Here is a 23045-nt window from a genome sequence, read left to right as displayed (position 1 = left end):
CGTTAAAAAAAATTAAAAAAAAATAAAAATAAATTCTTAAAAAAAAAAACAAAACAAAAGGGCATTCCAATCTTTGTTTTAAAACAAAACAAAACTCTGGGATGGAGGAGAGATGGCTGGAGAGGAGGGATGTAGGAGGTGGGAATGGATGAGAAAGGGCATGAAATATTATGCAAAGGGAGTTACTAGGTGTGTCATTAGGTGGGTCACAGGCGCAGTGGGAGGGATAGGGTGCATTTTTCCCTAAGACAGCATTAGGAAGAGAATTCATTCTAAACTGAATGTCAGAACCAGAAGGGACATTAGAGGTAAAAATGAACATACAACCTCATTTTACAGATGACTCGCATAGGGTGCAGTTATGTGTCCCAGCTAGACGGAGGCACAACCAGGATGAACCCGTTTTTCTGCACAGCTCAGCCCCCGCCTCAGTCTCCGAAGAAGTTGCTGCGGGGGAGCGGTGCCGTGCGGAAAGGCAGCCTCGGTCTCGGGATCCCGACACACACCGCCCCCTATTGGTGCTTCCCCGCAGAGCCTCTTCCCTGTTAGCCTCGAGCAGGGGCTAGCCAGGCGCCGCCGAGCGCCCCGGGCCGGGCAGGCAGAAACAGCGACGTCTCCCCGTCCTTGGGGATCCGGGGGCGCGCCCAGGCCCCCACCCACTCCACCTGTTTTCCTCTGCCGCCGAGCGGCTCCCCGGCTGGGAGTGCGGAACCCGCGACCCGAGCCCCTCCGGCAGCTCAGCATCTCCCCGCGGCGTCGCGGGGCGTGCGTCCCGAGCCGCGGCGCAGGCCGAGCCCTGCAATTGGCGGCGAAGTTGGCGGCGTCTCGAGCAACGCCCTTTAGCCGGCTTTCCCGGCGGCCGGGACCCTGAGGCAGGGCTCCACACCACCCGCCCGCCCCTCCGCCCCACCCTTCCTCCCCCGCCCCGCCGCCTCCTCCCCGCCTAGGGTCCGGGTTGAGCCGGCGCGCCGCGGAGCTCGGGCCGGCGCAGCCGGGGCGCAGAGCTCCGAGCCATGGGAGCCTCGCACTCTCAGAGCCCGCGGGGCCGGGAGCCGGCCGGGGAGAGGCCCCCGACAGCCCGAGAGAGCGCGTGAGTCCCTGAGCCCTCCGCGGGGCCGCCGTTCGGGGGTTTGCGTGCCAGCCCGGGATGCGAGCCCACGGCGCCGGTCCCTCAGGGGCCGGGAAGGTGGGGCTCCCGCCCGCGCCCGGGGGCTCCGGGTTGGGCCTGGTGGGACGTTCCGTCCCGAGCCTCGCCCTGCGGGGCCGGGGGCGCCCGGCCACGACCCCACCGCGACAAAATCGCGCCCAGGCGGGGCTGCTGCCCGGCGCATGTTCACGCTGCGCGGGTGGGAGAAAGGGGCCCCGAGTTTTTCCGAACTCGTCCGGGCAGGGGAACACATGTGTCCTAAAGGGCTCTGAAGTATTCGCGAGACAGCTATTTGCAGGGAAGTGTAGATATTAGAAAGGGGCTCGAGTCTCCGATAATTTGGCTCGTGTTGGCCTTTGGAGTGCAGGAATTTGGATGCAGTGCTTGCTGCTCATGAGAACTCCCTCTCTTGTTTGCTCCGAGGGCTTCATGATGATCTCAGAAAAAGGGCTGTATTGTAGCAGCAGCAATTAGGCTTTTGTTCTGGGACAACAACAATTGGGGACACCAAGTAACTGAAATGCAAGCTGCGAAGGAACACTTTTAGAGAACGTGATTTAGAGCAAATTAGTTGCACGGTTTGCAAGGTGGCCACGCTTCTCGCCAGAGAGGATGCGTTGCTAACTACTTGAGAACCCAAACAATAGTTAACCTTTTCATTTAAAATTAATTTTGGAGCGTGTGTGTAACTTGGAGGTGAGGTAATGTGGAGGAACTCATACTGTATTTTCAGGCAGCCAGTGACAAAGCTATTTCGTTTGAGAAGGATACCCTGGGCCTTGACATACAACAGTCTGTGCCATGGGAGGGCTTTTGATCATCTTTTTTTTCCTTTCTTTTTAATGTTTATTTATTTTTGAGAGAGAGAGTGCGAGCAGGGGAGGGTCAGAGAGAGGGAGACAGAATCCAAGTAGGCTCCAGGCTCCAGGCTCGAGCCCACAAGCAGTGAGATCATGACCTGAGCAAAGTCAGGCTTAACCCACTGAGCCCCCCGGGCGCCCCTTGATCATCTTTTCAAGGCAAAGTAGCTTTCTGAATATCTAAATAATAGGCATGTTAGTTGTGCCTCCTGATGTTTATGTATGAACACTAAATTTAGTTCAGGCAGCTTATTAATTGTTAAGGAGCTGAGAATTATCCAGCGTGTAAAATGTGCAAAAACCCTCTAAATACAAGCATGTACAATGCGCAAAAACATTCTTTTAAGTTATTTAACCCCCAAGAACATTGAGTTCATTTCTATTACTGCCCTTGTTTTACTGATGAGAAAACTGAAGGACAGAGAGATTAAGTGACTTGTTCAAGGTCACACAGCTAGAAAGTGGTGGACTCCCATTGTCTGACTCCAGAGCTCTTGCTGCAGCTGCCTCCCACAGGAGAGTTAGGGCTGTCTTAGGAAGCGAACTTTTGTCTCAGCTGGCAGACTGCATCCCACTTTTTTTCCCTTTAATTCTTCCTGCATAAGGCAGGAATCTGAATTAGCAATGCTTAGTACCTACTAAAAGGAAATTGCCAAAGTTGATTTAACCTTTTTCAAAAACAAACATGAGACGCAGTGTAACACTGAGATGAAGTTAAGAGTTTTGGAAGCACATAATCCTGGGTTTAATTCTAGGTTCTGCTCCTTAACAGCTGGAGATCTTTTATCTGTTCCTTAACCTCTCTGTGTTTGTTTCCTTATTTGTAAAATGGGAATGAAAACCACGTCCACTTGATAGGCTGTTCTGAAGGTGCTATAAAATCATGTATGTACAAAAAACAAGTTATAGTTTTATCTCTGAACAATATATTGTTTTACCTAAGGATAAAAATTGACTAATCTTTGTGAACATGTGGCAGGGTTTACTGTGTAATTTGAAAGTAAATATTGGGATCATTCACTGGTAGCCTGCCGGAACTCAGTACTTTCTGTGTAAGGTTCAGTTGTTAGGGTGAGGAATTTGATTCTCAGTTGTTAGATTATCCAGTGGCTTGGCGATAGATAGAGGATCTTTCTCTTCAATGAAGTTCTTCTGTGTACTTTAGATATTTAGCAAAGCTTGCCTAAATATGATCAACATAGAAGCCCATCTTTGATCTTCACCTGGGAATATAGCCCAATTTAATACATCAAGAAGCACACAGGGACCTGGGTGGCTCAGTCAGTTAAGCGTCGACTTTGGCTCAGGTCACGATCTCTTGGTTCATGGTTTGGAGCCCTGCGTTGGGCTCTGTGCTGACAGCTTGGAGCCTAGAGCCTGCTTCGGATTCTGTGTCTCCCTCTCTCTCTGCCCCTTTCCTGCTCATGGTCTGTCTGTCTGTCTGTCTCTCTCTCTCAAAAATAAATAAAAACTTTTTAAAAATTAAAAAAAAAGAAGCACAGAAACTCATGTAGCTGGTGATAGGATTATTTGGTCTCATCAGAGTGTGCAGATTCTGTTTAAGAAGTCAGCCTACAAACGACTTGGCATGCACCAGGTCAAAGATTAGAAATATGAGATTCCATGCCTGTCATATGAAAAGCTAAAAGTATGCTTTGTCCAAGCCCTGCCTTATTTAGATGTACAAGCCACAAGTGTCTCCAGGGTCTGAGAAAATGGGGGATTCATTGTTAATGTCACTCGGCTGCAGATTTCCTGCCGGACATATGGCTGTCGTGGATAACACTGACCTTAAGGAAGTTCTCCTACTCAAGCCTTTTCAGTTGCATTTTCAAAATCTATTGTTCCTTTTTTAAATAAGTAAATAAATACTTGAAAAGCTCACAAGGAAAGCATTACTGCTGGCATCTGCCTTTTGAGGAAGAAGTTATGTTTCAGGATGTTCACAATTTATATTTTGGAATAATTTAACCTAGTGCTAAAATTAGCCAGATAAATCTTTCGTGACAGCTGTATTGTGAAATATAAGGAAGTATGGATGTACATGAAAAGAAATGTCTGATTTTAAGATAATAGTCATTATTTTTAATGTTTATTTATTTTGAGAGAGTGTGTGAGTGGGGGAGGAGCAGAGAGAGAGAGGGAGAAAGAGAATCCCAACCAGGCTCAGTCCTCAGTGTGCAGCCCCACTCAGGGCTTGATCCCACAACTGTGAAATCATGATCTGAGCCGAAATTAAGAATCGGACGCTTAACTGACTGAGCCATTCAGGAGCCCCAAGATAATACTCATTATTATTTTTAATGATTAAGAACATTTGGGGAGGGGGCACTTGGGTGGCTCAGTCAGTTGAGTGTCTGACTTTGGCTCCGGTCATGATCTCCTGGTTCGGGAGTTCAAGCTCCACATCAGGCTTGCTGCTATCAGCACAGAGCCTGCTTCAGATCCTCTGTCTTTCTCTCTCTGCCCCTCCCCTGCTTGCACTCTCTCAAAAATAAATAAAACATTAAAGAACATTTTGTTTAAAGCTTATTTATTTTGAAAGAGACAGACAGTGTGAGTGGGGGAGAAGCAGACTGGGGGAGAGAGAGAATCTCAAGCCTCAACCCACGAAGCCAAGAGATCATGACCTAAGTGGAAACCAAGAGTCAGACGCTAAACTGGCTGAGCTACCTAGCTTCCCCAATACTGATTATTATTGAAAATTGTAGCTGTTTCCCTTCCCCAGACCCAAAGAAAGAAAACTGCTGCTTTGGTAAATGGTAGGGGAAATGTCACTTCATTTATTCAGGGAGGCTGCACATTATGGTGATTAGGAACAGAAGCTGTGGACTGAGGCAGACTCAGGTTAGAATTCCAGCTAGATCGCTTACTTAGTTCAGGAAGCTTTGGAAAACAGTTAATTTCTTCAGCTGAGTAAAATTTTTACATCTTTAAAATGGCAGTAATCATAACTACCTTTTTTTTGAGAGAGAGAGAGAGCGAGCGCGGGGGAGGGGCAGAGAGAGAGAGAGGTAAAGAGAATATCAAGAAGGTTGGACACCCAGTGTGGAACCCAGTGCCAGGCTTCATCCTGCGATGTTGAGATCATGACCTGACCTGAAATCAAGAGTCGGACGCTTAACTGATGGAGCCACCGAGGTGCCCCTCATAACTACTTTTTGAAGTAGTGTCTGTTATTAGTGCAGGGCCTGGTACTTACTGAGGACTCGATACCTAAGTTATTATGAGTACATTTACATATAGCTATAAACCAGATGCTATGCTATTTTCTTTGGGATGTATATTTTTGAAAAAAGCAGCATCTTTTCTGAAGGGAAGATTGACTTGTGTCTTAATTCAACAAGGCAATAACTTTTTCAAGTTAATTTTTTCCTCAGTTAATTTCCATTTTCCAGAAAGATGCACTATCAAGAGGATGGACGTGTGTTTGGGAATATGGTACTTTGGAGAAGTATTTGAAATCAGTGATTCCTTAGGTGATTTTTTTTTTAAATGTGGCTAGGGTGGGTTTTCTAAGAACAAGTAATTTGTGGAGAGATTTGAACAATGACATAAACAAAGCCTCTTATTCATTAGGGAATATGGTGTGTAACTAATTCATTTACTGCTCGTTGAGCTTGTCTGCCTGGAATGCAAGATATGAACCTGCTGTCAATTTTTATTAAATTTCTAGACCAGTGTTTGTTTGCATTTGGAATATATCGTAATGGAATAAGACATTGGCAAAGTCGGGACGAGTTTGAGGTTTTGAGTGTTTTTCCCATGCACCTTTCTGATCATGTGAATCAGATGCGGTTTCTACAAGGTTCTGGTGACCTGCGAAATCAGCAACAATTAAACTGAAGTGCCCCTTGACAGGCAAGTCACTTTGGGACAGATGCCCCTGACATGAAAAGGGAAGCACTGGCTTTGAAGTTTTAGACACAGGAAAATATAACTCAAAATAAGTGAACTTTGAGAATTATGTTTCTGAAACCCAGTGCGATTTATATTGTCCTTAAAAACACTTAGGTTCCCGATTGCTATAGAAAATTTTTAAATGCCCATGTTTGAATGGCTCCATCTCCAGTGCAGCCAGCACAAAAGGAAATGGTTTGAGTTGCATGACAAGGGGATTATTTGTATGTGTATGTTGAGCTTAGCTATCACAACTTCTAGACCATGGGGGCAGTTCAAATAGTAAACAGTTAATAAGGGAAGAAAAATCTCTCTCTGAAAGTCATTAAAAGGGAAGATAGTTGGTCTGTTAAGGACTGAAACTCCGAGGGGGTTCAGGTGTAGTTTTGTTCCGCGGTTTCTTCCCTCTTTTCCATTCAGTGTGGCTTCTCCAAGCTGGTACATGTTTCAGTGTTAAAAATCAAGACGAGGGGCACCCTGGGTGGCTCAGTCAGCTGAGCAGCTGACTTGATTTCAGCTCAGGTCTTGATCTCACTGTCATAAGATTGAGCACTGCGTTGGGCTCACACTGAACATGGAGCCTGCTTGGGATTCTCTCTCTCCCTCTCCCCTGCTTGGTGCATGCTCTCTCTTGCTCTCTAAAAAAATAAAAAATAATAAAAAAGAAATTAAAAAAATTAAAAATCAAGAAGAGAAAAGGAAAACAGGGAAGGCTCAGTTGCTGGTGTCCCGAGCTTGCAACAGATTTTCTAAGGTCTGAGTTGGCTCCTAGGCAGAGTGGGCCACAGGGTGCATGAATTTGTTAACCCAAGGTCAAGGAAATGAACTGCTTGCATCCCAAATGGCCATGGAACATGGAGACCCATCTTCTGAGAAAGCTCACTCTGGCTATTGTGGGCTGTGTGTTTTGTTTTTTGGTGGTTTGCTGTTGTTGTTTTGTTTGCATTTTTTTAATTGTGGTAAAATACACATAACATAAAATTCACCATTTGAGTCATTTATAAGCATACAACTCAGTGGCATTAAGTACTTTCCCAATGTTGTATAACCACCACAACTATCCACTTCCAGGACTTTTTCATCATCCCAGACAGAAACTCTGCACCCATTAAACAGTAACTCCTCAACCTCCCTTCCCCTGCCCCTGGTAACCTTTATTCTGCGTTCTGTCTCTGTCTGCCTAGTCTAGGTCCCTTCTGTAACTGGCAACTTACAATATTTGTCCTTTGTCCTTTGGTGTCTGGCTTACTTAACTTAGCATAATGCCCTCAAGGTTCATCCCTGTTGTATCGCGGGGCAGAATTTCATTCCTTTTTATGGCTGAATAATATTCCATGATATGTATACTCCACATACTATTTATGCACTTGTCTGTTGATGGGCACTTGGGTCACTTCCACCTTTTGACTGTTGTGAATAATTCTGCTCTGCAGGTTAGTGTGCAGGTACCTGTTTGAGTCTCTCCTTTCATTTCTCTTGGGTATATGCCAGGAACAGAATTGATCAGCCCCATGGTACCTCTATGTTTAACTTTTTGAGGAACCATCAAATGGTTTTCCCCAGTATGTCACCATTTACATTCCCACCAGCAATGCATGAGGGTTCCAGTTTCTCCACATCCTCCCAACACTTTCTTTTTGCTTCTTTTTTTTTTTTAATTCATATCTAGCCTAATGAGTGTAAAGTGGCATCTCATTTTGTTTTGCTGTGCATTTCCCTAGTGATTAGTGATATTGATCGTCTTTTCATGTGCTTATGGACCACTTGTATCTCTTCTTTGGAGAAATGTCTATTCAAGTCCTTTGTCCAGTTTTGGATTAGGTTTGTTTTCCCTTTTTTTTTTTTTTTTTTTAATGTTTTATTTTTATTTTTGAGAGAGAGAGAGAGAGACAGAGAAACAGAGCATGAGCCGGGGAGGGCCAGAGAAAGAGTGAGACACAGAATCTGAAGCAGGGTCCAGGCTCTGAGCCATCAGCACAGAGCCAGATGTGGGGCTCGAACTCGTGAACTGTGAGATCATGACCTGAGCCAAAGTCAGACGCTTAATTGACTGAGCCACCCAAGTGCCCCAGTTGTTTGTTTTCTTGTTCTTGAGTTACAGGCGTTCTTCGGATATATGTCATTTCAAACATTTTCTCCTATTATGTGGGTTGCCTTTTTACTGTGTTGATAGTATCCTTTGATGCACAAAAGTTCTTAATTTTAATGAAGTCCAACTTAACTACTCTTTCTTGTATTGCATGTGCTTTTGGTGTTGCATCCAAGAAATCATTACCAAATCCAGCATCATGAGGATTTTGTTCTATGTCTTAGTCTAAGAGTTTTATAGTTTAGCTCTTAAGTTTAGGTCTTGTATCCATTTTGAGAGTAAGTTTTACATCTAGTGTAAGGTAAGGACTCCTTCCTTCTTTTGAGTGAATGTGGGTCCAGTTTTTCTGGCACCATTTGTTGAAAAGAGTATCCTTTCCTGGTTGAATGGTTTTGGTACCCTTGTTGAAAATCAGTTGACCATGTATGTGAGGTTTTATTTCTGGGCTTTCATATGGCTATTCTTACTCTGGTGACACACCATTTAGATGATTGTAACTTTGTAGTAAGTTTGAAACAGGAAGTATGGTCCTTCAACTTTTTTTCCTTTTCAAGATTGTCTTAGCTGCTTGGGGTTTCTTGAGGTAGTGTGCGTGTGTGTACATGTGTGTGTGTACATGTGTGTACGTGTGTGTGTATGTTTTAATATCTCTCTCTTTCTCTGTGGCTTTTTCTTCTTGGCTTGTGGCAGCCAGCCTTGCTTGAGAGAATGCTAGACTGCCTTCCAGTGGCAGTATGCTGTCCCAGAAATTCTCCTTCCCTGCCTTCCCCATCTCCAGCCAGACTTTTCACCCCATGATGTCTTCTGAGAACCTGCTCCAAGCCAGACACTCAGGCACCGTGTAGCCAAAGAGGACCTAGATGTGGACAGGAGCCCCTGAGAGACAGGCAGGAAAGTGGAATCACTGTGAGGGTCAGACGTCCTGAGAGATGAGCATCAGGGAACCCACCTGTTTGCAGAGAAGAAACTGACCCTGGAAGGAGTCTTGGAGGATGAATGAGTTGCTAGGTGAGGGGGTCAGGGAAGGGCAGTCCAGGTGCAAGGAAAGCCTGTGTGCAGCATGGCCTGGTGGTGTGGGGAGCCTGCTGTGTCTGGGGAGTGGTGAGGATTTGGGGGTAAGGTGTATGTGGGATGGGCTGGTGGCGTCGGGAAATGGTGAATCTGGAGAAGTGGATAAAGTCTGGGTGTGGGGTCTTTGTGGCTTATGTGGGAGTTTGGACTTATTAATTTCAGGAGCCATAGATGGAAGTTTTCAGCTGAGGGGTTGGCCAAACCACCATGGCAGCCCTGGATGAGACTGGGGAGAAGGATTCTTGCAGAGGGGCTCAACCAAATGGTGGGGGGTTCCAGGAAACCACAACTTCCTATGATTCTCCCCAGCACCTCACCGCCCACCCCATCAGCACATCCAGGGGACTAGAGTTTCCTTTTTCAACCCCTTACCCTGTCTTCATTTTTGTTTATTAGCTATTCAGTAGCATATATAAATGTTTCCTTTTTCCTGATTTTCTGTTAGAAGCATATATTCTTTTATAATCATAAAGTATAATTTTAAAAATCTGAAAATTTAGAAAACACAGAAAACTGTAAAGAAAATAAATCACTCATAATCTCATTACCCAGAGATGACTGTTAATATCTTGGTATGTTTTATTACTGTCTCTTTTTCTCCAGTAAATATATTTTTCAAAAGTGGGGTTATACTGTGTTTTACATTCTGATTTTTTTGACTTAATGTTATTAACATTTCTCTGTCATTATACTGACATGGTATAGTATCTACATGTATTATAGTTTATTCAATTCTTTCCTAAATGGTTAACATTTAGGTTGGTAACTGTTCTTGCTCATGTAAATAACACAGTTAATAAATATCCTTATAATTCTTTGTACATCTCTGGTTAATAACTTAGGAAGTTTAATCACAGGATCAAAGAATGTGAACATTCTAAATGTTTTGTTATATATTACCACATATTGTCAAATTATTCCCCCAAAAGTAGTACCAATTAGGGGCGCCTGGGTGGCTCAGTTGGTTAAGTGTCAGACTTGATTTCAGCTCAAGTCATGATTTCACAGTTTGTGGGATCAAGCCTTGTGCCAGGTTCTGTGCTGACAGCACAGAGCCTGCTTGGGATTCTGTCTGTCTGTCTCTCTCCATCCCTCCCCTGTTCGTGCCCCCCTCCCTCAAAAATAAAGAAATAAACAAACAAACAAAAAAAACCTAGTACTGACTGCACTCCCCCCCAGCAGTATAGTGTCCTTTCTAGATGCTTATAGCATCCTTTCCAGTTCTGGGCACTGTCAGTTTGAATCTTTGCCAGTTTGGTAAGAAAAAATATATAATTTTGATTTATTTATTTCTTTTGTCCTTATCAATGAGAGTGAACTTTTCCCTTATATGTTACTAACCAGCTGTAATTTTTTAATTTCTTTCTATTTGTCAGTTTTGTAATGAGATATTAATTTTTCATATTTATTTGTGAGGATTCTTTATATGATGAGGCCAGCTAACATCTATTGAGTGCTTGCTATGTGCTAGGAAAATGTTAATGTCTTACATGCGTTTATTTAAATGATTCTCAAAATAACCCTATTAGGCAGGTATAATTTTCAATTCCTATTTTATACAGAGGAAAAGGGTACAGAGAGATTAAACAACATGCCCAAGGTCTCATAGCTAATGAGTGACAAAATTGTGTCACACAAATCTAGCAACCCTTTTCCACCATTTTTGTTTTGTTTTGTTTTGTTTTGTTGGAGAGGTATTTTTTAAATTAACTTTTTATTTTAGAACAGTTTTAGGCTTACAGAAAAATTCAGCTGACTTACTGAGAATTCCTGTAGATGCCACACACAATCTCCTCTATCACCATCTCATATTTGTATGGTACATTTGTTATAGTTAATGAAACTGTTGCTGATATATTAACTAAAGTCCATACTTTATTCAGATTTCCTTAGCTTTTATCTGCTATCCTTTTTCTGTTACAGAATTCCATCCAGAATACCACATTACATTTAGTAATCTTTCTTCCTTCCTTCCTTCCTTCCTTCCTTAAGTAGCTCCATAGTGCAGAGGCCAGTGTGGGGCTTGAACTCATGACCCTGAGATCAAGACCTGAGCTGAGATCAAGAGTTGGACACTTAACCAGCTGAGCCATTTGAGACATTCAATGCTTTATTATAAAATGGACTTTGTGTTAGAGGATTTTGCCCAACTGTAGGCTAGTGTAAGTGTTCTTTGCACGTTTGAGGTGGACTAGGTTAAGCTATGGTGTTTGGTATGCTAGACATATAAAAGGAATTTTCTTCATTTTTTTAATGTTTATTTTGAAAGAGAGAGAGAGAGCAGGAGGGGCAGAGATAGAGGGATAGAGAGAATCCCAAGTAGGCTCTGCGCTTGACTTGGGCTTGATCCTACGAACTGTGAGACCATGACTTAAGCTAAAATCAGGAGCTTAACCAACTGATCCACCCAGGTGCCCCTAAATGCATTTTCAACTTATGATATTTTCAATTTATAATGGCTTTATCAAGATATAACTGCATTGTAAATTGAGGAAGACCTGCATTAATCCTTTATTTTCCTGCAGATTGTAATAGCATTTTAAAAATTGAGTATTAGGGGTGTCTGGGTGGCTGAAGCAGTTAGGTATCTGACTCTTGACTTTAGCTCATGTGTTGATCTCAGGGTTGTGAGTTCAAGCCCTGCATTGGGCTCCACACTAGCCAAATAAATAAATAAATGAAATATTGAGTATTAGAGTGTAACCTCTCTTTCCTTCTATTTAACACTTGATGCTTTTTCTCTTTTCATTTTTTGAATAGATGTTTATTTAAAAATCTGATCTGCCAACTTTGTGTTTTCCACCAACTAAAGGTGCAGAAAGCTTCATGGGTTTCACAGTCTTTTACTGAGGTGCTGCCTTCGTGGGAGGCTTACTTAGCAGCAGCCATTGCTGCCTTTTTAGGTGCTTGATTAGCCTTTTTTGCTTCCTTGGCAGCCCCTATGGTTTGTTCTCGTTGAGCCTTCCTAATTTCAGGTTTCTGATCCTCCTGGCCATTATATCAGCAAGAGATGCACCAGTGATGGCCTTCTGAAATTTGACTGAGCTGTGAGTTCTTTTCTTTTGAGTGTCTTCCAGGTGTCCCTTTTTGTGCTTGTAGAGGAGAGTCCAGTTTATCTGCTGTGGAAACGAGTGCCGACTCACATTTTGCGTGAACAAGTTGGAAAACCTTCCCCTCAGTCTTGCTGTGGTGCCTCCCGTGTCTGGGGTACAACTTGCTCCCACTGAAACCCCACAGCTTGATGTTCATGGCTACAGCAGCTGGGAAGAAGGAAAGATGGTGAAAAGGTCTTTCCATTCTTATTTTAAATGTTTAAAATCTGAGTATTTGAGGGCAGGACATTTGCTGAAGAGTCAAACAGGTGGAGATGATTTCGGGAATGGAGGGGAATGTGTGGAGCTTGGGGAAAAAAAGAACATCCAGGGGCGCCTGGGTGGCTCAGTCGGTTGGGCGTCCGACTTCAGCTCAGGTCATGATCTCGCGGTCCGTGAGTTCGAGCCCCGCGCCGGGCTCTGTGCTGACAGCTCAGAGCCTGGAGCCTGTTTCAGATTCTGTGTCTCCCTGTCTCTCTGACCCTCTCCCGTTCATGCTCTGTCTCAAAAATAAATAAATGTTAAAAAGAAAAAGAACATCCATACTAGAGCTTTCCTCACAGATTTTACACTGACATAGGTCAATCTAGGGTCCACTTGAAGGTTTCATTTTAAACAGTTTATCTTCCTGTATGGAAACAGTGGTGCCTTCAAATACTCTCAGGTCATCTGCATGTTTTGTAACACATACACTTTCTATGGACCATCTAGACTTTCCTTTTCATGGTGATATGATATAAAGCCCTTGTAGATTTCTATAAGGAATTGCAAATGATTAACCACTATTCTCTACTAGTCCTTTATCCGCCTGCTCTTCTACCTGTAGAGACTTGGTAACTTTGGAAAGTAAGAGAATTCCTCACGTTGACACTTCTTCATTTTCATATTATCACTGTTAAGGATACTGTGGATATAAATTTCTTTTTTGTCTGTACATAGTACAGTTTTGGCTTGACCAATCTTATGGTATGTCTGCTACAAATGCTATTAATAACAGTTGTGGGCAAAAGAAATTATATTTGGCTTGTTTAAATTTAGGAGTATTACATAGAAACTTTAGAGTCCTAGCTATTTTCTGAAAGCAGGCCAGTTCTGTTTCTAATATAACCCATACACTTGTCTCATACTGCATGCCCCCACAGAAGCCTGACAGCATGATATGTCACTGATAAGGACAGGAGCCCCAGGAATCTTATAAAGATGCTCTGCTTGAGAACAGCAGCTCTTAAAACTCCTTTGGATCACAGATCCCTTGATTATATGATCAAACGTTTGTAGGCTTTTTCCAAATGAAAATACACATATATACAATACATTAAAGTTAGAAGGATCAGAGATCCTGAAGCCACTGAAAATTATCTCATTTAATCCTTTCCTAAACCCCATGAGGTATATTATTATCCGAATTTTACAGATCAATAAACTGAGGCCTGGGAAAAGTTAAGAAACTAAGGCCACAGAGCTAGTAGTAAATGGTAGCGCTGGGATTCAAGCTTAATGAACCTGGCTGAAGCAGAAGAAACAAAATTACCAGTCATTTCCAGAGTGGGTCTGCCATGTAGGCAACTCATTAACTAGCAGCGGCTTCTGTTACCTGCTAGAAAATAAGTTTTATGGCTTTTTCCCTAGTGATAACATGGTTTCAGGAAAGTAAATGTTTGAGAAACATTGTCCAGCCCATTCTATAGATAAATACCCATATACTGTATTACATTTACACAGAGCAGATAGAATGCCTCTCCTGGGTTTCTTTGCTGAATTATTTTTGTCTGTGAGTCTTGCTTTCCTAACAACTGCAAAATGTTATGTTTCTATGGCTACATCCAAATTGTTCTTAAATAGGGGTTTGAGAAAACAAAACTAGGAAGGCTTGGGCATGAAATAATGGTGGGAAGATGAATGACATTTTACCTGCCAGACATCACCTTTTAAGCATTTCTTTGAGAACAGTCCCGTCCCCCATTGCTTCCTTTGCCTTGGCGAACCTGTGCCTCCACTGGGTCCCCATGTGTGAAGCCATGGTTCCTAGTATGAGTCCTAGTAATGACATTTGGGAACACAAGTCAAATTCTGAAGAATATGGGCCACCTTAACAGTTGATACCTGAAGTGCTTGTTGGAAGGTTCCCTTGAGGATAAGATTAGAACTAAGAGATGTGCCCAAACTTCAAAAGTAGCTGACAATAGTGGGGAGGAAAGAGATAGCGGTAGGATGGTGTGGAGTGGGGGGGCCTCTTTTACCTGCTTCTTGCCAGGTAGGAGGCGCTGTTCTCCAGTCCTCCCACCAGGGGGCGCCAGCCACCATCTCCTTAGTTCTTGACCAAGGTTGGTCTGAGATGAGACAGTGTCTTCTGCGGACTCCTTTGTTGGGTGGGATAAAAGAGAGAGTCATCAGATACTCAGTACATGTAGGAAAAATGAAAATAGGGAACAACGGGGAATGAAATTGAATTTTTGGATATTTCTGTCTCCCGCTGGCTAGGAAGGAGCTTTTCATGGGTGTGTTGTTTCTCTTCACTTCAAATCACATGATTCAGAGCATACTTTTTGTGGCTTCTGAGAAGTTGGAAGACTTCTCCCTCCTTCGTGTGTTGTTTATTGGTGTGCAAAGGTTGAGTTCCAGAATAAACACCTGTGTTGGATGCAGAAGGGGCTCGTGGTAACTTTTTGTATTTATAGAAACACGAATCTTGAAGAAATTCTCTTTAAAAAATATTTGATTGAATGTGTGACAGAACTTTCTGGTGCCCTCTGGTGGCTGCTGTAGCACATGGCTGGCAAATCTGTACAGTAGGTTTAAAAAATTTTTTTTTAACGTTTATTTATTTTTGAGACAGAGAGAGACACAGCATGAACGGGGGAGGGTCAGAGAGACAGGGAGACACAGAATCTGAAACAGGCTCCAGGCTCTGAGCCATCAGCACAGAGCCTGACGCGGGGCTTGAACTCACGAACCGCGAGATCATGACCTGAGCTGAAGTCGGACGCTTAACCTACTGAGCCACCCAGGCGCCCCACAGTAGGTTTTATTCACACAGAGAAAGGGGGACACCGGTGTTTCCCCAACCCAACAGGATGCCAGTTCTTCCTTAATGAGAGTGGGTTAGCCCAGTTTTTGAGGAATGTTCTTCAGAGACCAAAACTCTAACTTGACTGGTTCTTCCAACGTTTCTTTTTCTCAGTCTTTGTTTCCCTAGGGCTTACCCGTTTTAATTTTTCCTTGTGTTTCTCATTTGGCAGACCTTTCCCAGTTTTATGGTCTTTTTCTTTTAAGTAGAAGTTGTTTTTATACCCCTGGTAATTGTCTGTCTTGTTTGATCGATTCCATACTGCTGTACGAACGGTCAGTGGGGCTGGGCCTTGTGTTGGGACTGAAGTGTTTGAGGGGTGTGTATGACTGTGTGTGTGTGTGTGTGTGTGTGTGTGTGTGTGTGTGTGTGTCTGTGTAGGGCTATGTGTATGTGTGTGACTCATATAGTGCACGCATGTGTGTGAGGTGTGTGTGATTCTGTTGTATACGTGTGTATGGTGTGCATGTGACTGTGTAGAGGTGTGGGGGGGTGTATGTGGGTCTCTGTGACTGTGTGTGCTGTGCACGCCTGTGTGTGAGCTGTGTGTATGGGGGGGTGTGTGTATGTGTACGTACATGCACTGTGTTGCCAGCCCTGATTTTCCCACACATCCTTTCTCACAGAGCTGTGACAGTTGCATACATAGAGATGTCAGATGACTGTGGTTTCCCCTGCTGAGCTGAAGAGCTGTATTCAGAGCTGTCTGTCTTGAATAGAGTATGAATACTCTAGCTGACAGTATCAAATCCTAGATTTCCCATGTTCTTTACAAAGCAGAGAGATTTTTTTGATGCTACATTATTTATCAGCATGAAAATAGCTCTCCAGGAGGAGAATAATCTTGAGAGGAGCATGCTCACTTTTCTCTTTTGCAGTCGATAACGTCACCGCTCTTGGGTTTCCCTCCCTCCCTCCCTCTTTTCTTCCTCTCCCCCATACTTTTTCCCTTCACGCATTTGAAAACCCTCTATGGAAGCTGAATCATTTTGTTTCCTTTTTTGGTCATAGTTGAGCTTTCCTCTACTTTCATCAGGCAGAGGCTGGGGATGTGTGAAACAAATCAGTTCCCTGCATTATGCTGTCTGTAATGTGCCTGTTTTGTGTGTCGATTTCAGAGAGGCCAAGTTCCCTTGGCCTGCCTTGCGGGTACTGAGAGCCACTCAATAGAAGTTTTTGAATGAGTGAATTTAATTGAAGTGTAGGTGCTGGAGATAAAACAATTCTGCATATCTTATTTGAGGGGGAAAAAATAAAAAACCAAAGGGAGAAAATAAAGACTCTAGCACAAGGACACTTCAATAAGTATCTAAGAATTAGGGAATTTCTTTAAATTTGGCCGTTGGTGGTGTTGGCGAGGGAGAGTGAATTCTGGGAACATCTGAGGCCCCTTTTTACCAAACAGATGTATCAGGAGCCCTGGAATGAGACTGAAGAATGTTACCACACAAACTCCACAGATCCATTCCTGGCACCCACCAGCCTGGGAAATGTGTCTACCAGCTGTCATTACTTGAGGCTTACAGAGCTTCTTAAATAAAGGGATTATTGAACCAAGAGGCCAGTGACTAATGAAAATGCCCATCATGTTGGCTAATCCCGGTGTGGAGTCACATTTGTGCATATACTGTCTGCTGATACCAGCCTGTGCCCTGGGATGCCTGCTGAACACACTGTAGTTACCATGGTAGAGGCTATTTCTCCCACAGGTGGCTCCTGTGGGCAGCTTTTAGCATGTCTCCCTCCGTTAGGATGCTGGATTTTCTTTGGAATCCTATCAGAGGGCACAGGTTTGATACAGGAAATAGGAGAGGTAGTGGTGACAGGGTTTGGAGAGGTTGTCAGGAGACATAAGGTGATTGTGATTGGGTCATGTGCTCTTTGTAGAACCAGGTGTGGGGGTGGTGGTGTGGGGGGCTGGTTGTGGAATGTGGTATTTAGTCAGGCTTGACTCACTCTCCCACTCCTACATCTGGAGCCAGATACCCAAACCACAGGCCCTGAGGGTGGGAGGGGATGGCTTCTCAAAGAAAATGTGGAGTTTTGCTCAGAGAAGGGGTAGTGATGCCAAGAATAGGAAATACTTCTTACAGCTGTCTTGGGCCATTGTGAGTTAGGTGCTGGTGATACAATGGACTCATGAGTCTTGTTGAGGTAATTAAGAATATTTTGAATATGAGAAAATAGTAAATGAAATTCAGTCCACAAATGCCATTTTGAGGAGGAAATATTGAACTTGTTTTTGATCAAAAAGCTTTATGTCTCGGGATGCCTGGGTGGCTCAGCCAGTTAAGCATCTGATTCGGCTCATGTCATAATCTCATGGTTGGTGAGTTTGAGCCCCACATCAGCCTGCTTCGGATCCTCTGCCCCCCCACCCGCCCCTCCTCTGCTTTCTCGTACTCTCTTTCAAAAATAAATAAACATTAAAAAATATTTAAAAAAAAAAAAAAAGCTTTTTGTCTCTAGTTTGGAGGTTAGAGACACATTTCCTGTGTAGAGAAGGAGGGTCTCCTGTGTGGTTGCTTCTCACTGGAGGGCACACAGATGCTGGACCCACCCCCAGAGTTTCTAATTCTGTAAGTTCAGGGTGGGGCTTGAGAATTTCATTTCTTACTCTGAGGTGATGCAGAGACCAGCCTACTGGTTTATTTATTTATTTTTTAATTTTTAATTTTTTAACATTTATTCATTTTTGAGAGACAGAGGCAGAGTGCAAGTAGGGGAGGGCAGAGAGAGAGAGGGGGAGACACAGAAATCCGAAGCAGCCTCTAGGCTCTGAGCTGTCAGCACAGAGTCTGACGTAGGGCTTGAGCTCATGAGCTGTGAGACCATGACCTGAGCCGAAGCTGGACGCTCAACAGACTGAGCCACCCAGGTGCCCCAGAACTACTGGTTTAAAGCAGAGGACTTAAGCACTCTGTTTACCAGAGAAAGAAGGAAAGGAAGGGAGGGTGGGAAGAAAGGAAGTCGGCGAGTGGTTCAATAAATACATTCAAATAAGTAAATACATTCAGACTTCATTTAGCAATCAAATGTGTTCAAATAAAACCAACAATGGCATGTCATTTCCACCTATTTGCCATAGTGTAGATTAACTGAACGCAGTATTGATTAAGATTTAGAGAAAAGGCTGTCTCATACACTGTCATTTAAAAAGGTAGATTAGGGGTGCCTGGGTGGCTCAGTCAGGTAAGTGTCTGACTTCGGCTCAGATCATGATCTTGAGGTTCACAAGTTCTAGCCCCAGGTCGGGCTCTGTGCTGACAGCTCAGAGCCTGGAGCCTGCTCTGGATTCTCTCTCTCTCCCCCCACCTCACTGCCCAACCCCCCTCCCCCCCCACTCACGCTCTGTGTCTCTCTCTCTCAAAAATAATAAACGTTAAAATTTTTTTTTTAAAAAGGTAAATTGGTACAACAAATTTTGCTATGTGCATCAAGATATTAAAATGTGTTGTGATACTACAATCCCATTTCTAGAGTTTTAACTCTAAGAAGTCATTGTATGTGTGTGAAAAGATGCGTGCATAGGGTTATTCATCATAGTTTCGTTTATAATGAGGGACAATGAACCCCTAAATATCCCTCCACGGGAAACAAGATAAATGTCGTAGACACAGAGAGGCTTATCACTGCAGCAAAGAGAGAGCAGAACACTTGGGTTCTGCAGGGTCAGGAATGGCATTGGTTGCACATCCTGGTTCCCACCCCCCCATCCCCCCTCCCCCAGGGAGCAGAGATCCTGATGAAACAGGAGAAGCAGGGATGAAGTCCTCACCTCTAGCAGAGGACAGCATGGTATTTAAATCCCATTTGTGTAACAAGTGTCTGTCTGTCTACCTACCTATCTATCCATTCTCCTAAGTACATGCTTGTTTATATTCGCCAGGAGTATTTGGAAGTTTTCGTCTGTTCATTTGGTCATCAAATATCAGACAGAACAAGACAGACAAGGTGCTTCGTGTTCATGGAGCCATGTCTAGTTGGGAAAGACAGATAATAAGTAGAAAAATAGAAATAGTTTGATTGCAGATGTAAAAAGTGCTTTGAAGAAGATAAAAATGGTATATTGCTCACCAGCATTTTAACAGTGGCTGTTTATCAAAAGCACAACTGTAGGTGAGTTTTCCTTCCTTCTTTGTTCTTTTTTTGTGTCATCAAAAATGCACCTTTTCAAACACCACGATCCGGCGGGCCCCCTGGACAACCTATGCCCTTCCTACTCCACCCATCTAACCTGGACAATTCCACCCCTTGGCTGGTCTAGCTTTAGCCATACTTGCTCCAAAGCAGAGGCTCCTCTGCCCTCTGCCAGGATGCTGTTACCCCCACACTTAACCACATTCATCCTTCAGGCCTCAGGATGTCACCTCCCTGATTTATCACCACTAATCCCCCCACCGCCCCTGGCCTTTGTCATAGTCCCTGCACTTTTATGATACAGCATGCACAACCGTTTGTAAGTTACATATTTATTTTTTTGCTTCCTAAACTCACTAATGTGCAAGCTCCGTGTGGACAGGAACTAGATCTGTTTTGTCATGTGTGAAATCTGTGGAATCATTGAATGAAAGAATGAACGTATGCATTATTCCCCTTAATAAAGGTATTTAAAATGCTTTATAAAATAGTTCAAGTTGCCTTTTAAAATAAGATGAATGTTGGGGGGCAGGGAGTTGTATCTCTGTTACACATATGAAGTGTGCATATGCTTTAGGATTGAGGAAAAAGCCTAGAATTCATACTTCTCACCCAAAAGGTTATGAGTCCTAGTCATACAAACTTTGGTGCCTGACTGCACCTTGGGCAATCCTTAATGTCTCAGGGACTCATCTGATCATCTGAAAACAAGGATATTCAGCTGAGTGATCTTTCTCAAAGAAAGATCCTTTCCATCTGAAAATTCCTGTGGTTCTGTGAGCTCTAGGGTGGATGCTTAGGTTTGGAGTCACTGACTTATCATTTGTTCAGAAAACAATTTAAAGCAAATACATTTTACTTAGTGGTTATCTATGCCTTGGTGAAAGGAAGTAGAAAATCCATTCAGTATTACCGTATCTTACATGATGAGGTACTAAGAGCAGTTAAGGATAACTTTGTTTATGGTAGTTCTGAAAGATAACTGAGTCCATAAGAAAATAGTTTCTAAAAAAATATTTTATGGGTGAGTACTAGCAATTATTATTAACACCAGTTGGTATTAAAGCCAAAGAACAACAATGATTATTTATAGAATGTGGGTCAATTATTTTTGTAAAAAATTAAGTGTTTATTTGAGAGACAGTGAGAGAGCAAGCAAGGAAGGGGCTGAGAGAGGAGAGAGAGAATCCCAAGCAGGAGCCATGATGCCAGCACAGAGCCTGATGTGGGGTTCGATCCCATGAACTTCGAGATCATGACCTGAGCCAAAATCAAGACTTGGACGCTTTACACTCAACCAGGTCCTGGGTCAATTATGATTTTAGCCTTTGAATTGGCAAAATACTCAGTTATTATATAGTATTTCTGGATTTGTAAAATCATACTATCTTCAAGAAAACCTCCTCAAAGAAGATTATGTCCTTTGTACAATATCCAAATCCATTCTGCCTGGAAGATCTGGCCTTTGCAGGAAACTAAGCATTGACTTTGTCTTCCCTTCAGCTTTTTCGTCTACACCTGTCATCTTTAAAGATAGTGCTGCCAGGGGTGCCTGGGTGGCTCAGTTGGTTAAATGTTCAACTTCTGCTTGGGTCATGATCTCATGGTTCCTAATTTGAGGCCCACATCGGGCTCTGTGCTGACACTCAGAGCCTGGAGCCTGCTTCGGATTCTGTGTGTGTGTGTGTCTCTCTCTCTCTCTCTCTCCCTGTCTCTATCCACTCCCCCTCCCCCCCCTCCCCCCCCCCCCCCCCCCCCCGCTCACTCGCTCTCTGTCTCTCAAAAAAATAAATAAACGTTAAAAAAAATAAAAGAAACTGCTGCCTAATTTTCCAGAAAGGAAGTATTACAACTCAAGTCATTACAGTAAGGAGAAAGGTGGGCTCAGTCCTGTTTTCAGAGTAGTTAGACCACCTCATCTACATGGCAGGCTTGAGTCTCACAGTTGGGGAATTTTCTGGCCGTAAGAAAAAGACACCACTGAAGGGGCACTTGGTGGCTCTGTTGGTTAAGCATCTGACTCTTGATGTCAGCTCAGGTCTTGAATCAGGGTTGTGGATTCAAACCCTGTGTTGGGCTCTGTGAAAAAAAAGAAAAGAGAGAGATACAACTGTGATATAAGATGAATTTTTTTTAATTTTTTTTTTTTTTTTTTTTTTACATTTATTTTTAAGAGACAGACTGAGACACAGAGCACAAGCGGGGAGGGGCAGAGAGAGAAGGAGACACAGAATCCGAAGCAGGCTCCAAGCTCTGAGCCGTCAGCACAGAAGCTGATGCGGGGCTCAAACCATGAACTGTGAGATCATGACCTGAGCCCAAGTTGGTCACTTAACCAACTGAGCCACCCAGACGCCCCAAGGTGAATTTTTGAAAGAACCAAAATGTAGTCCTTCTCACAATGATCTGGAATGAAATTTAAGGCAGGTTCTTCCATATAGCCAGCTGAGGGAGTTTAAGATGCTAAGATGCCCCAAAAGAGGTTGTATTGTGAAGGGGGAGGAGAGGCTGCTATAGCACCAAGAGACTCAACCGTCCGGTAGCACAAAGATGGGCTTTTGTTTCTCTCTTATGTAACAGTCCTCAGGTGTGTTAGTCTAGGGCAGCAGGCCGCCGTGCTCCAGAGGTCAGCCTGGCGTGGCTCTGTCCGTCTTGTTCCACCGTTTCCCGAGTGTGGTCCTGGTCCACACAGTAGAAGCTGGCTCAGCACCAGACCACAACATTGGGCAAGGGCAAGCACTTTTCTTTTTAAAGACATCGCCCCAAAGTTGTATCTGCCACCTAGTTCACATCCCACAGGCCAGAACGAAGTCACAAGACCACGCCTGGCTACAGAAAAGGCAGGGAAATGTGGCCTCTACTGGGTGGCCATGTGGCCCATGGAAACTCAGGGGATTCTTTTACCAGAAGAAACAAGGAAATAATGGCTGTGGGGAGAAGTTAGACTCTGCTACAGTGGTTGTGGAAGTTCAAAGGGTAAGAGTGCATAACGCACACAATGCTGAAGAAGGATTACATGTTTTCTTTTTTATCTTAATTTTTTTTTAATGTTTATTCATTTTTGAGAGAGAGAGAGCATCAGCAGGTTAGGGGCAGAGAGAGAGAGGGAGACACAGAATCCAAAGCAGGCTTTAGGCTCTGAGCTGTCAGCATAGAGCCTGACGTGGGGCTCGAACCCACAAGCTGTGAGATCATGAGCTGAGCTGCAGTTGGACGCTTAACTGACTGAGCCACCCAGGTGCCCCTGCTTTTTCGCCTTAATTAAAGTTATATATGTGTGGTGTGTGTGTATTTGTACAGAAGCAATAGAACCATGAGGTATATGTATCACACTTCGTATAGGAGAGAACTTTTAACAGTTTTATCAGGCTTCCAACAGTTAAAATTTTTCATTGCCTTTCAGAAGACAGAGGAGGTCAGTGAGACCCCTTCCCTCAGTCTATCAATGTTTTCACTTACCAGGTTGAAGTTTTGCTGGATACTCCAGAGCCACAAGGATCACTTTTGCCCTCTGGGTAGGGTTGAATTTACCACGAAGCTAATGAAGCTTAAACTTCAGGACCCCCCACTTGGGTAGGCCCCCTCCAAGGTCTCCAGAGGAGCCCTATCGTTGTGTTCAGAGCTCCCCATATTCTTAAGCTTCCACGTAACTGGGAAGCTTACGTACTGTTACGTACTG

The 23045-nt window shown here is 43.7% G+C and overlaps 1 protein-coding gene and 1 pseudogene across 16 annotated transcripts in view; one reads left to right on the top strand and one right to left on the bottom strand.

The window, feature by feature from the left end:
- TACC1 (transforming acidic coiled-coil containing protein 1) overlaps positions 1 to 23045 on the top strand; it is a 120412-nt gene that overhangs the window by 29762 nt on the left and 67605 nt on the right. For 3 of the 16 annotated variants that reach the window (XM_053216576.1, XM_027070875.2, XM_027070864.2), the window contains exon 1: positions 892 to 1090. The exons of 8 other annotated variants lie outside the window; for them this stretch is intronic. Coding sequence is in view for 4 of the 8 variants with exons in the window: in XM_027070833.2 (XP_026926634.2) it covers positions 1014 to 1090 (77 nt within the window). In the remaining 4 variants the exon portion in view is untranslated. Of the gene's footprint in view, positions 1 to 36; positions 1091 to 23045 lie in introns of those variants that run through there. 5 more of the 16 variants (XM_027070833.2, XM_027070856.2, XM_027070849.2 and 2 more) reach the window with 5 other exon arrangements.
- LOC106978401 (60S ribosomal protein L24-like) lies at positions 11050 to 12446 on the bottom strand (annotated as a pseudogene).

The sequence above is a fragment of the Acinonyx jubatus genome, chromosome B1, assembly GCF_027475565.1.
Source record: "Acinonyx jubatus isolate Ajub_Pintada_27869175 chromosome B1, VMU_Ajub_asm_v1.0, whole genome shotgun sequence".
NCBI classification, from domain to species: Eukaryota; Metazoa; Chordata; class Mammalia; order Carnivora; family Felidae; genus Acinonyx; species Acinonyx jubatus.
This window is presented reverse-complemented; position numbering and strand designations above follow the sequence as displayed.